We start from the raw sequence: 15,736 nt of genomic DNA on the forward strand, positions 1-15,736 counted from the left end.
ATTTTATGTTTTTATTCATTCCATGCCGTACATTTTCGCTATGTACACACTTTCCCGTTTAATCTTAGCCTCGTTGCTGACTGTGTACTGCATTTTCGCTTTTCTGTTATGTCAATTTTTAGCTAAGAACCTGTCGAGTTCGGGCCCCCTGAAGGCTCAGGACTCCGGGTGATCAGGTTCGCCATTATGATATTTATTTATTTTATAAACCCCCCAGAGAGCTCTTACAGTATACAGTTACAAGTACATAAAATATTACAGAAAATAACAAAAATAAATCATAACTATTACGCTTAATATGTAATTCATTCTAAAAAACAAAACAAAAAGGAAATAAAGTGAAGATGAATGGAGAAACACATTAAATGGGGGAGAATTGAGGGGATGGCTCTTTGATGGATAGGATGGCTAATTTGATAGCAGCAGAAGTGGTGTGGAGCGAGTCCAACAGCTCAGCATAATTATTAGCTGTTCTGTGGATGCTCACTGGGGGAGGGGAGAATGGTGGGTGAAGTTTGTCCTGTTGTACCCACACTGGAACATGTGTCGGAGTCTGGTGGTCCTTGAGGGTGCACGAAAGTTTATCAGGGACAGTAATTTTGGGCAATCTATTATGGTGCATATCACTTTGTGCATTAGAGTGAGGTCAGCAATTGTCCTTCTGATGGAGAGCAATGGTAACTCTTTCCAAGTTAAAAGAGTTGCAGTTGTACAAAGGGCTCCAGACTGACGATGCATATTCCAGTTGTGATCGGACCAGAGCACAATACGGAGATTTTATAGAAACGATGCTACTAAAATTTGTGGTATTCCGGATAATCAAGCCCAGCATCTGCATAGCCATATTAGCAATTGTCAACAACCTCCTTTAAAAATAAACCTTGGTAGGATAAGGTGGTTAAGTGCAATTTGCAGCGCCTTGCCGGTTACATCATAGGAACGGCGGGTTAATAAACAATAAATAATTGTGGTTTTAATTTATAGATCCAAGTTGTGGCTTTGAATCGTCAGGACTATGAAACCAGGCGGATGGTGATACAACTCCATGTACTGAAGAAAGTTAATATCGCCACATATAATGTTCAGCTTAAAATTGACAACCTTAATGTAGAAGATATGTTGGATGATCACAGGTAATTAACACTTCTAATCATTCATTTATTTATTGGATATTCTCGCTTTAAAAGATAATTCACCCATTAATAAAAAGGCATTCCAAAATATTCCTCCAGAGATATTTCTTAAAATATACAAGACCTATGTAAGACCTTTATTGGAATACAGGTCTATATAAATTGGTTATGTTTTTTATGATTATTTTAGTTTATATTGCTTATTATGTTAATGATAATTAGGTTAATTAGATTAATTACGTTATTATTTTATTATAGTGTTCACTTTGTTAAATAACTAATTTAAGGTTAATGTCTAAATGTTTCACTTATTGTAAAATGTTTCCCTCGGCGCGGACAGTGAGTGAACATTATTCTGAATAAAAAAAAAACAAACATTGTAAAAGTTAAAATAAAATAAATATAGATATGAAGTATGGAGTCCCTACCTTACTAAAGACATCGAGCTACTGGAAAAAGTCCAAATATGTGCTACAAAAATCCCCAAATTACTCAAGAGGATGCCTTATAACGGTAGATTAAAAGCACTAGGAGCCTTATGCTGGAAAGACGTGACATATTGTCACCCACTCGACAATAGTCGATTGGGCATCTCGATTGCTTTTTCATAATGCTATTCTTAAAAACCCTTTGACTATTCAATTACAAAGACGAATGAGAAAGTGGCAACACTAACAAATCCGTATTTATCTATGGCTTGCTATTTAATGATGCTCATGCTTACACACACCAGAGCACTTACTCCCACACAAATACACACCTCTACACTTATTCTCATTCACATACACCCTTTTGTTGTACTACAATTTAATATGTATGATTTTTATTTAGAAATGTCACTGATCTGTCTTTAAACCGTATTTTTTTTAATGTTATTATATCATTGTTGACTGTTTGTTTCTGTGAAATACATAATTAAATAATTTAAATAAATATTTGTACCACTAACTTTTTAGTTTTCCATGGTAAATAAATGAAATATTACAAATAAAAATTTATGGTCGGCTTTGTGGTCGGTAGATTAAATTTATTTAGTGATTTCACACAAAGTAAACACATAGTAATATTATTTAAACAAATGATTGCAGAATGGAACGGTTGAAAGACGTATTTCGCAAGAAGCTGTGGCGCGATAGTGGCGATGACCTTTACACCACCTTTATGGCTTCGGCCATAGACCTCGGGGCCAGGCTGCCCCTACGCCCCAGCGAAGGAGAAGGGTAAGCTAGTCCTCAATATCACATCATCAGCTCCAGACTCCATCTCTGTTGAAAATAGTTATCAATCTTTGTTATTTTTTATTTTTTTTAATAAGAAATATTTGTAATATTTCAATTTTCAACGAATTGTAAATAACTCACATTAGTAAATGGGAGTCAACTTGTGGTAGAGTGGGGTTTAAACCTCTGACCTCTTAAATTTATTCATTATTATCATCGTCATTACCTTTCCGAACCTAATGGTCCATAGGGCACTGCATTGGTACACCAATCGCAGCGTATCTTGATTTTTTTTTGTTACATGAAGATAAGATGATCAGTCTTACGCTTCAGATACCAGTCCAGGGACTATGAAATATCCTGATGTGAAAACACCCTTTAAATAAATATTTCATATCGGAAATCGGACCCGAGACCTCTTGCTTGGTAGACAAATGCGTTGACCATTATACCACGAGGCCCTTTAATTTATTACGTGTCTACAAATATTAAGGCATGCTTGAAAGGTATTAAATTGTTCATTATATATATAAACGACATCACACAGATAATAAAGCACTGCAAAGTACGACTATTCGCAGATGATACCCTTATATATATAGCGGGAGAAAACTATGAAGACTCAATTAATAAATTGAATGAAGATCTACAGAACATATCGTCATGGCTAAAGATAAATAAATTGAAATTAAATGTTAGTAAAACAAAATATATGGAAATAGGTAATAAAGCACATGGCATAACAATGAATGTAAACATTGATGGTAAAATTATTGAAAGGGTTGATGAAATGAAATACTTAGGAATTATTCTTGACTCCAGATTAAATTTAACATCACACTTTGAATATATACATAAGAAAATTTCAAAAAAGATTTTCTTCCTAGGAAGAATTCGAAAAAAATAAATAAAAAGAGTGCAGAACTTATATACAAAACAATAATTGCCCCTCATTGGAACTATTGCTCTACTATATTATATTTAGCTAACGAGGGAGACATAAACAAGTTTGAAATACTACAAAATAGAGCAATGAGAATTATACTGAAAAATAGCAAATATAATAGTGTTGAAAAAATGAGAAAACAATTGAACTGGATAGGAATAAAGAAAAGACTATTGTATAATGTATTTGTATTTATATATAAAGTGTTTAATAATCTCATGCCAAAGTATTTTATAAGTGAAATTATATTAAATAGAAATGTACATAAATATAGGACAAGAAATAGAAATAGGATAAGACTACCACTTAAGAAAAAAACAAAATCACAAAATAGCTTAATGTATAAAGGGTTAAAACTGTATGATGAGATGCCTGAAAGTATGAAGAATGAAAGAAAACTTACGGATTTAAAAAAAAAAAGTAATGTTTATTGTAATAATGTAGTTATGTAAGAAATATTTAATAAGTATTTGTTATAATTGTAAATATATTAGTTAATATACAATGTAATATTAACTAACTTAAGTAAATAAATAAAAAAAAAATAAAAAAATTACGACTGCTAGAAACGAACAGATTTTCAACAATGTTTTAAGCAAATTTAAATTGGTTGACTTCCGAGACAAATCGACTATCTTTTGAGCATGTCCAAATTGTCAATATTTAAACACTTTGAGCACCGGCCGAAAACACATAGAATTTACCCTGTGCCCGGCCCATTTTTGTGAAATTTTATGCTTTGTGAAGGGTTTCATGCTCAGCCTTACATAATGTATGGATCTCAACATTTGTGCATCTATCGTACATAGTTTCACCACACATTCGCCTGACAGATCGCATTTTGACAGCATTCAGCCCACTTTCATCCCTGTTTTTCCAAGTCCATACTTCACTCCCATACATCAGGGTCGGCACCTTGTGAGAAACATGTATGACCAATATGAAAATATAATTTATCACTTATTACTTAATTACAATGAAATAACAACATAAAGAATTGTCAATAAATAACATAAATCAAATAATTTTATTTAATATTTCAGAGTTGTTCTGAAGTTGGGTAGCCACCTAAACTATTCAGCGGAACTATTACAACTACAGGAAGAAGTGCGTCCCCTCTCCAAGATGAGCCTGTGTCCTCGAGACTTCAAGCGTACGACGGTCGAGAGGCTATTTAGGGATGCTGGATTTAACCTCGATTGGTGCACCTTTAAACTTGTGAGTGCTACTATTGTTATATTAATATTATTATTTGATTGAGAGTTGATACCATACGCGATCTGGGTGTTATTTTTGATAGCAAACTTACATTTGACAATCACTTCGATGACATACTGACCCGTGCACATAGAAATCTTGGTTTTGTACTTCGTACATGTCAGGTATTTAAAGATATCGCGTGTATTAAAATGGTCTACTTTGCTTATGTTCGCAGTTTGCTCGAGTATGCCTCTTCTGTTTGGTCTCTACAATATGTCACACGTAAAGAAACGTTTGAGAAAATTCAATGGACATTTCTTAGACATCTTAACTGGAGATGCGGGAATACGGATCTCAATTATATGCCTTCCTGCAAAAAGCACCACTTGCTTACTTTAGAAGATCGCCGTCTACTATTAGACATGGGGGTCCTTCATGACATACTTAGCCTTGATAGTCCGGCTCTTATGTCTGAGTTATCATTAAATGTCCCAGGCTGTCCCTGGCACCCGTCACATGTCGAGCTCTCTATTTCATGAGCCGGCAGTTCGTACGAACTATGCCCAGAACTCTCCACTTATACGTTTTGCTCGTTAATATAATTTGAACTTTCCCCTTATTGATCCATTTCATTGTAAAAAAATAACATTTAAAATGCGCGTCTTAAAACATACTTTTTTGTCTTATACTTAGTTTCTATAATAAAGTCTTATATATTTATATTTTTGACACTTGTGCAATAATATTTACACACATGTCCACCCTCATTCCAATATAACACCCACTCACCCACCCACTCACACACTTACACTCACACAAACACACTAGTATGTATTGTACGTGTATTTAATGTAATTCTGTGGATATCTGTCATTGGTTTTATTCTCTGTATATTTTATTTGTTATATTTTTTTTACATGTATTAACTGTTGATATCCCAATAAATAAAATTTAAAAAAATATTATTATTAATGATACACTAGCAGCTATTTAGCTGATGCGTGTATATCAAGTGTACAACTGTACATGGTTATTAAACATTATACATTGCTGTGTGCATCTAGTTAACATTCACTGAACTAGCACCGATCACTTTCTTGGGAAGGCCATTCCATTTCTCCACAACTCGGTTTGTCAGGAAGTTCTTCCCGGGGTTGGATAAGAAGGAGGTAGTGTTGAGTTTCAATGAATGACCTCTGAGATGGCGGTTTTCATTCATAGTGAACATTGATTTCAACTTGGGTACATTATATTGCTCAGTTAAGATCAAGTCACCACGCTGCCTCCGCTCTTCCGGTGAACTTAGCCCGAGCTCCCTTAAGCGGTCCTCGTATGATTTATTTCTTAGAGAAACTACCATTTTAGTTGCTCTTCTCTGGACTTTCTCCAACAACTCTGTCTTTTTTAAAATAGGGACTCCAGATTTAGTAGGCATACTCCAGGAGTGGACGAACATATGTTTTATAAATTTTGAGGAACAAATCTTGGGTGATGTGAGCGAATGTTTTCCTTATTAAGTTTAAGAGGGAATGGGTGCGTTTGTTTGACAATTTGGATAATATGTGATTCCCATTTAAGATCACAAGTAATCACAACTCCGAGATCTTTTTGTGACATTACTGCTTGCACTTGATTTCCATGGATAACATGTTTATTACTTTGTCAATATGTCGTCCAGATAGCATATTCGTAAATACCCAAAGCGTTATCCATTCGGGATGTTTCAGCATCTCTTGGAAATAGGTTCCCCGGTTTGCAATGTTTCAAAATCTACCCGAAGTGCTTTCGTAAATAGCAGACGTGTCGGATGGAGATACCTGACGTGTTATCCACCCCAGTAATAGCTGAAACAAACAAAATTATTTTTTGGGACATTTATGGCGTAGTCGTGATACTAAATTGAGAATGAGAATATTTATGTTAAGTGACGTTAGCAGGCGCTACTGTACAAATTATTTTTTGAGACATTTATGTCGTAGCCGAGATACTACAATGAGAACGAGAATATTTATGTTAAGTGACGTTAGCAGGCGCTACTCAGGAGCTACTTTGTGGCGTTACGAAATTAACCAGTGCTAATTAAAAACGAGTGATTCAGAAATATCTCAAATGAGAGACGTATTTCCTAGTTATACCAAGGATGCCTTGAATAACGAATGGATAACGCGTCGGATATTTACGAATATGCGTCCGGACGAAATGAAGAATACAGTTCCGTAGCATATAAAACCAGAACTAATTATTAAATTTTCATTCAAAATATAGCTTGATTAGAATGACAGTTGTCAGCAAAAGTGACGACATAATTTTGTAGTAACGTCTAAGGAGTGATTTATATTGACACACTGTCACAAAAATCATTTGTATCTGGCATGTTGATTTATTTTTTTAATAAAATGCTTTCATATATAATCAAAAAACTATTTAGTAAAATTACGGATATATGTGTCCATAAGTATTACCATTTACTCGTAGAGTCAAACTTGGTTATAACGGTCACGGAAATAGCGAGATCTCGGATGTAACGAGGACACATTCGTAAACACTCATTTCTCCATACATTTATTGACTTGTATAACGAGCTACTTCTCAGACATACCGAACAAAAATACGGTCAACAGTTGAGCAAAAACTCGTCAATTGTTTAAAAATATAATTTTTAAAATAAGAACACGAGTAATAAAATTCAAACGGGTGGCTGACTTAGAATTAACGTGCATTCATCAGGTTGAACAGCCGAAGCCCTCAGTGGTGAGACCCGGTTTGGTGAGCGTTCTGAAGAGGGACGAGGATAAGGACCAGCTGTCCTTATACAGCGAGGCCGGCCTGTCCCGCTGGCTTCCTCCTCCCAAGGAGCTCGTGCCGCAGCGTAGCTACGCCGGGGAGTTCACCGTCTCCATCATCGTGCCCCTGATGCTCATGCTGCTGCTGCTATCCGTACTTGGTCTTGTAACCTGCTTCCAGAGAGAGGGAATGTAAGTGTATTCATTGTTTTTAGGTTGTTCACTCTTGCGCCTGGAATAGGGAAATATCACATACTACGAATACCCATAAAAATACATGAAATGGATTAAGAATGATTAATTGTATTTTCAAAGTCAATATTGATATTGTGGAGAAATGTTTTCAAAAAAGGTGAGATGATCAGTCTTACGCTTCAGGTACCCAGAGACTATGAAATATTTTAGTGTTAAAACACCTTATTTATTTATCTATTTATACTTTTACATTGTTTGTATTCTTTTTTTTATACAGAATAATGTTCCCTCTGTGTCCCGTGCCAAGGGAAATATTTTACAAAATGTGAAACATGCCTAAGATAGCTATTTAACAAAGTAAACATAATAATAACAATAAAAAAACGTAATTAATCCAATTAACCTAATTACCATTAACATAATAAACAATGTAAACTAAAATAATCATAAAAAACATAAACAGTACACACATTTTACGTATTTGGCTTGATACACTCATCGATCCGGGGGCAACCCACCTCCACTATCCATTTCTTAATAGAAATTTTATATTGTGAGAACTTACTAATTGTCCATATGGATTACGGAACTACGAGTAGATTGTACACTTAAACCGAGTAGTAGGCCAATCCTCTTTGACCGAAGGTTGTATTTATTTTTTGCAGCATCAGGGTGGAGTATCTAGTAACTCTTGTATTTGTAACGGAAGGTAGAGAATAATGTTTACTATTATTATTATTATAATGGATAACTTATATAGCGCCATTTTCGTAATAAAATACCTCAAGGGCGCTTTACATAGTGATTCTATTGTTAAATTAATTTAATTGAAGCTTTTAAATTTGTAATTTAATTAAAACAATTTATTTTGTTGTCACATGCTACGAATTTATTCAAATGATTTAGAGAACAAGTGGGTTTTAAGTTTTTTCCGAAACATCACTTCACTATCACAGCCTCGCACCTCTGCTAGGAGAGCATTCCATGCCATTGGGCCTGCGACCGCAAATGCGCGTTTGCCGAATTTAGTGCGCTGTTTGCGTAGATGTATAATAACTATTCCTTTGACGTAGATGTAGCTGATCTAAGCGCAAGACGTCTGTCAGCTAATTCATCTGGAATGCATAGTTCCCTTAGGTATTCTGGAGCAGAGTTGTGCAGTAGCTTATACATAAGCCAACAGAGTTTGTATTCGACCCTCTGTGGAAAACGTAGCCAGTGTAGTTCCCGAAGTAGTGGAGTGATATGACTGAACTTAGAGATTCCGAAAATAAGTCTCGCCGCGGCATCAATACAGATTGTAGGCGAGTCATTTTGTTACGTGTGTATAGTAACAAAGCTTTTACATAAAGTTGTTTTATAGATTTGACATTAAGATTTTCAAATATACCGAGGGAGCTAGTTCTGATTGGGACTCTTAAGATAATTTTTATGAAAGCTTTTTGTGCAATTATTATTTGCTTGATCAGTGTGTCATTTGCACATCCCCATCCAATTATCCCATATTCCAAAACTGATTGAGTTAATGCGTAATATATTTTTACAAGTACTTTTACGTGTTGTTTAGTTGTAATTTTCTTGTTGTGTTTTCAGGGAAGATAGAGAATATGTAGAATTCTTGCATAACTTATTTCAACCGTGCACGCAGTATGTTCAAAATAAAAGGTAGAATTATTATTTATGTTGTGTGCGCTTTTTGCCTGCAAGCATTCGGCTTTTCCTATTCAACGATTATTTTGTTAACACACTGCATCAGTGATGGGACACCTTTTCAGCTTGGCGTGTCAAAATTCTGAAAATACCTGACTTGACCCGGGTGCCGTTTCACATCCAGGAATATTAATAATTTTTGCACCCCTAAAAAATGAAAGAGTTTTGTTTTAGAACTAATAATATTTCCGAGTCGAAGTGTAAAAACAACTCCCCGTGATCCGAAGGTTACCAGGAACATACCGACCATTGTTCCTTTTCAGTATGCTCGGTATCACAAGTTTGCGGGCCAGAAGGAGCATTGCCTCGCTTATGATGGCTTTTAAGATTCTGAACAGGTTAATTTATGATCCCAACATTTTGGAGCGCATAAAATTATATGTACTAAGAAACTATTTAAAACTTTGAGCACTGGCGAAATACACATAGAATTTACCCTGCGCCCGGTCCATTTTTGTGAAATTTCATGCTTTGTGAAGGGTTTCTTAAAAGGTTCATAATTATGAAAATATTGGGTTAAATCAATTAAAACTTCTCATATTAATTTGAAACAATTCAACAAGTTATTTTTGTATGATAATTTTGCCAACATTGGCCTTTATGGAGAGCCACATTGCGCATTGCAATGTTCGCACATATACAGGGCCTCACTCCTTTTATTGTGCTTTGTATCCCGGAGCCGTGTAAACACGTGATTATAATAACCACGCGTTGTGTCCCGGTCCCGTGTTTTCACGTGGTTTACCAGCAGCGAAAAAGTACCAATAAAAGTCACCAGGTGTCAATAAAATGCACGCGTGGTTATATATAATCATGTGTTTACATGGCTCCGGGATACAAAATGTTAAGAAATAGGCAACGCAGACCATTTGTTCTTCCAGAATGCAGGACAAATTTACCGTTGACGGTGCCTGTGGGGAGATAATTTGTATGTTTTTTTTAAAAATTATCCTGATGATTTTTTTTCTTTTAATGATTTTTTTATGCATTACATTAACAGAAAAACATTCAGGTTTTAACACAAATTAATATTTAGCAATTTTTATAAAAATCACATATTAATCGAACTTCTTGTTTTAGTTTTTCTTTTTTGACTAACAAGTGCTTTCGCCTAAGCAGGCATCTTCAAGACTTGTAAATAATTGACGACATTATCAGCTTGAATACTACTTTAATAAGTTTTAAGGAGAGAGTGCGCTTCATCAAATTTAACCAGACGTCTGGTGGTGCGCGAGCGGACGACACCCGGAGCCACTCTCGCCAAATCCTCTCTAGAGAGAAAGCAGCGAAGTTTAGTCCGTTGTGTCCGCGACCCTCAACAAACAGGAGTGCTCTGTAGACAAACTAAGTCTTGCTCGAACTGCATTGTCAATGCTCATGTGTCCTGCAGTTCACACTCTGCGTTCTTCATTGACCCTGTCCTAAGCAGCTCTAAAAAGCACCTTGACTGTTCTAATCCCCGTCCAGTTTAATATGTTTCAGAGCCAAGAGATCTGCCTTCTGTTCACACCTTGTCAACCCCTTTCTCTCCTCTAAGCACATGCCCTAGATAGGACACCTTCCGGACTTTGTTTTTCTGTCCTGGGCACTTTGTTCTCGTTCATGGCCCGCGAGTTCGACGACGTCATCAGTCCATCTCCTCTGTGGTCTCCCTACTTTTCTTTTACTTTCGTTGGGTCTCCAGTTTAGTATTCTGGGCATCCATCTATTGACTTCTTGTCTCGACGCATGACCCGCCCACTGCCATTTTTGTCTTCCCACTCTTTTTGCGATATAGGGTCACCTTTGTACGGCGTCTTATCTCCTCATTCCTTATTCGGTCTCTTAAGGAGACGCCCGACATTTGTCTTTCCATAGACGGCTGAGTGCACTTAATTTTGTGAACACTTCTAGCAGTGAGTGACATGGTTTCAAGACCGTATGTTGCCACCGGCAGAACACTGAACAGGCATAATTTCAGCTTACAAAATATATTATTGAATATAATAAAACTGGAATACAAATATGTGCGTATGTAAATAAACTACTTCATAATGCCTCTCTCGTAGAAGCTCTAGTCCCTATTGGCAAAACACTCAGACAACCAATTTTCACAGGCCTCTATTGAGGCCAAATTTGTACCACTGTTGTGCAGCACGAACCGAAAGAGTATCGGTCCCGTATACATCGCAAATTTTTTTGGTCGCATTCGATCCATTTTTCTCTTTCAGGTAGTAAAATATGGCGAATTTCTTCCTTTGAGACCTCCATACTCGATGCACGATAGTTCACAACCGAACCAACCGAGCGCAATATTGTCAAAGAAGCGTTTGTAGTATGCACTCACACCTTTAAAACGTCATATTGTATGATCCGATGTGACCAATAATGAACGAGATATACTTAGTTGAAAAAAATGGCCGCGAAATACGAAATGACTTTTTCTCCAACCTGATATAATTTGTTTATTTCAGAAGTAACTGTAACCGCGTGAAGAATCGTCAGGTGCAGAACTCTGTGATGACAGAAGCTAATGCCAGCAGTAGTACGGCCAACCTGAACACTCATATTGCCGACGATATGAGCGATAAAACCAATCTGGGAATCAGGTAATTACATGCCGATACCCCGTGCGCGTGGATTGGAGAGTTAATGCGAAGAGATAATATTGTTAAGGCCGCGATGAAACCTAAACTGACTGGACGGTATAAGTATGCTGGAGCGAATATTCGCCCGGCCAGATATTTATTTATTAAGGAAATCATACAGTCTTTATATAAATACAAGGTACAAGGTACAAAGAACAATAAAAAAAGTAAGACCAATTACAGATTTCACATTAATTTATTATGAATGCAGGAGGAGAGGGGAACAAATAATTAAATTCTAAAAAAAATAAATATATAAAAATTTAAATATTAAATAAAAAGTACATAAAAGGGAGAAGACATTGTATAGCTCCAACTCTACTTTCCTCCCTCTCTCTCTGCTTCCATGAACATTTATATTTCTTAGTAAAAATTCACAACTAACAATAATGAATTATATGCAGGTAGTAGATGTGCATATAAATAAGTAAAAATTAAGGGTCGAAATTTAAAGTTAAAATTGAAAGATAAAATTAAAAGTCAAAATTAAAAGTTAAGCAGGAAATAAATTTAAAATCTCTTTAACAGATCTGATAAAAATATGGTATTTACAGTGTAATATGTTGATGTCACTAAAACTGTCATTATAGTTAATCTGTATTCTCCGAAGAGTGCTATTTTTCATATAATTAGTCATCGAGTTAGGAATGTCGAAGAGTACAGATTGACGAGTTCTATGGACAGGGACCGATATGAAATGCTTCTAAGAACTTCTGGGCTATCAATTAGGTTATTAAAAATTTTATTGAGAAAGCTCATATCCAACATGGTACGCCGAGTTGCGAGATTTTGAACCTTATGAAAATTAGCGGAATATGAGGATTATAAGAACGCAAATATTTAATTTAATTTAAAAAAAAGGATTGCAGACCGTTGCTCTTATGTAGACGGACGTTTTATGTGCAATACTGTTAGTCTTACAGTATATATTCAATTTTTTTTTTTACACATTATAAACAATATTAAATAATAAAAAATAGTGTGTCCTCACTGGGGTTACCCATGCCAAGGACACTTAACAATATACTTTTTTTTTACATGTGAGAATATACAGAGAAGACTTAATATACAGAGAGAAATTACAAAATGTTAAGTCAGTTTTAAACACTGCATATTTATGTTTATATTTTATTCCTGTATACCCATATTATTTATATTATAAAACGCACAATATACGCACAAAAACATATCATAAACTATATGTTTGTGGAGCAGGTGATTCAATATTAGTTTGGGCGAATGAGCCAATCCATTTTACTTCTACACTCACCTTCACTATCCATTTTTTTATAGCCTTTTTGAACATTTTTTCATTTCTAATTGTTTTAATAGACAGTGGATATAGGTTTTAGATTTTAATTGCATAATACTCAAAATCCCTTCGTCCGAAAGTGGTATTAGTATGTATTTGTTTAAGTTGTCTTTGTATTGAGGATCTAGTGATTACATTATTTGTATATGTTGTATTGTCGGGGTTATGTCTTTCATTTGCGTATAATTGCTTTGGTGTCATAAGTCATAAGTTGTGATTTGTGGAATATTTATTCAGTAGATGTCTGTATCGGGACTCTCTGAACATTTTCTCATTACTAATTGTTTTAATGGACAGAGGAAGTCGGATATAAAATGATGACTTGCTTCATCGGTCATTGCTCTATATTTCAGGTGGAATCATTGCATGTGTGTGTGTCATCTATCGGTGGACTATTAACACAACGGTTTTTGGGTTCGCCTGCCAAAAAATTCAATTGTTAGTTACGCGATATTTAAGTATTACTGAACATGTGTATGTTTATCCCTTCTTGTAAACTGCTTACGTAAACAGAATAAATAAATAAAATAAAAAATTTAAGATAAAATTAAATTAGTAAATTAAAATATTAAAATGTTTACAGTTTTTTATTTTCCTCTATTTCAGCCCTAACAACAGTATGGCCAAGCCGCGTTCCAATCCGAACCTCGAGGTGGACTTCAACCGCCCTCAGCCGCCCCCTTACCTCGGCTCCAACACTAATAGCCTCGTTCTGCGGCACCACCCCACCGTTGGGGACGACCTTCCGTCCAAGAAGCACCGCGCCCGCACTCTCGAGGAATCCCTCCAACTCCTGAACGAGGCCAACATCGGGAACCGCGGCTACGTCGAAGGCATCCATCTCCCCGACCACCTGACGCCGGGAGACCTGCTGATGGCGGACGCCGCTAATTCCATGGACGAGGACTATGTTCCGCTCAAGCCGGATCTGTCGGGGCGTCGTGGAAACGGATTTGTCAACGGGTCCGTCAACAACAACGGCGGTTTGTTGAAGGGAATGAACGGCTTTTGACACGAGGAGAATGGGCACGGCCTAGATTGGGCCGACATGGCGGAACCACCCGTCAAAACTTGGTTCTGTTAGATTCAGAAATGAAATTACAGACAAAACTAAATTTTCTAAATAAATTAGAAACACTAGTAGTAAAAAGCTGATTCTGCAAGAATATTAGAAGAGAATTTAAGGAATGATAGATAATAATATAAGAAAACATTTTAGACTCATTTTTTTTTGTGCATTGCAATTAGGAACTTCAGTATTTTAAAATATTTTTTATTATTTATTAATAGACTATCGAACAATGCCAAAATATTTTTATGAATCGTATTATTAAATCTATGATTTTTTTTTAGTTTTGTAATTACTCCGTGTGTGATGTCTCGGGTTCTCTTCGGTGAATTCTGCTGATTAGTGAATTGGCTTCCCGTAAACTGGAAATCTATCACAGCACCCGTATCATTCCTTGATTCGGAAGAACTAGTGACGCCGTTTAATGTAGTTTGTTTTTATTAATATCATTTTTACTATTTTTTCATACATTTTCAAGAAACTTAATTTAATACTCTTTACTTTTTCTATATTTGAAAATGATGTATTTTACGTTTTGGAATTCAAACATAAACAAGTACTAAGGTACCCACTTAAATTCAGTATTTGAAAATGAATTACATATCTAATTTGGATTAAATATAATAATTGATATCAAACTTTCGATTGTGTTAATTTAATCTATTAAGCAAGAACTCAAATCTAGCAAAAGCAAAGCATTGCCGGGTTTAGCTCATATTATATAAGAATGACCATGAAAGTATAGTTTTTATTCCTTATGTAATAATGACATTGAAAATATATCAATTTTCAACAACTTTTGTGCCAGAATGTTTTTTTTACAACATTGTAATACTTCATTATTTAATGACCTTGAACATATAATGTTTTATCAATATGGAAACCAATGTTATATACAAATGATTTTGAATGTATGAATTTGCAACTTTATTGAGGAAGGCTAAAGAATTTTCAACAAAATTATGTAAGGATAAATCTTGAACTTATAGCAATATTTCCAAAAAAATATATTTATGTGGGTTGTCAGTTTTCTTAGACGACCTTTGCAGTAGGAGCATTTTAGACCTTAGACTGTTGTTGCATTGATAATTTATTATTTTTTTACATAATTTTTTTGATGTTATTTATATTTAAAAAACTCATTTTATAAAATAAATAAATTAACCACCAATGAAATATACTGTTTTCTTAAAATTTTATCCCCAGAATATTGTTGTTTTTTTTTTTTATTCAATCAATATTCAAAGTATTAAATGAATATTTCAATCAATACACAGAAAAAAAGGAAAAAACAGCATCATTTAGAATGGTAATTTATTATTAAAAAGTAACTGAGTCTTATTTCTGAAAAAAGAAGAAAGAAATTGAGTCTTATTTCTGCTTCCCTGGATATTTTTGAAAATTACAGATGATCTCTTCTGCCGTCTGACTACCAATAATGTTGGTGAAGTGATTTGAATTTTAAGTTATTTTATTTAAACCGATCAACAGGTTGTTAAATAAATCCTTATGGATTGGTAAATAAACAAAAATATAAACCG

General features: G+C 35.0%; 1 protein-coding gene across 7 annotated transcripts in view; it reads left to right on the plus strand.

Annotated features, from left to right (window-relative positions):
* Scgalpha (sarcoglycan alpha) overlaps window positions 1–15,201 on the plus strand; it is a 21,639-nt gene extending 6,438 nt beyond the window's left edge. For 4 of the 7 annotated variants that reach the window (XM_088232655.1, XM_088232654.1, XM_088232656.1 and 1 more), the window contains exons 4-10: window positions 985–1,133; window positions 2,222–2,353; window positions 4,343–4,517; window positions 7,227–7,474; window positions 9,071–9,142; window positions 11,641–11,775; window positions 13,733–15,201. In XM_088232655.1, the coding sequence (XP_088088781.1) occupies window positions 985–1,133; window positions 2,222–2,353; window positions 4,343–4,517; window positions 7,227–7,474; window positions 9,071–9,142; window positions 11,641–11,775; window positions 13,733–14,138 (1,317 nt within the window). In that variant the 3' untranslated portion in view covers window positions 14,139–15,201. The remainder of the gene's footprint in view (window positions 1–984; window positions 1,134–2,221; window positions 2,354–4,342; window positions 4,518–7,226; window positions 7,475–9,070; window positions 9,143–11,640; window positions 11,776–13,732) is intronic. The other 3 variants (XM_088232658.1, XM_088232657.1, XM_088232659.1) reach the window with 2 other exon arrangements.
* Window positions 15,202–15,736: the final 535 nt, after the last annotated feature.

Source organism: Micrasema longulum, unplaced genomic scaffold (assembly GCF_059751315.1).
Source record: "Micrasema longulum isolate JH-2025_06_02 unplaced genomic scaffold, ASM5975131v1 h1tg001007l, whole genome shotgun sequence".
NCBI classification, from domain to species: domain Eukaryota; kingdom Metazoa; phylum Arthropoda; class Insecta; order Trichoptera; family Brachycentridae; genus Micrasema; species Micrasema longulum.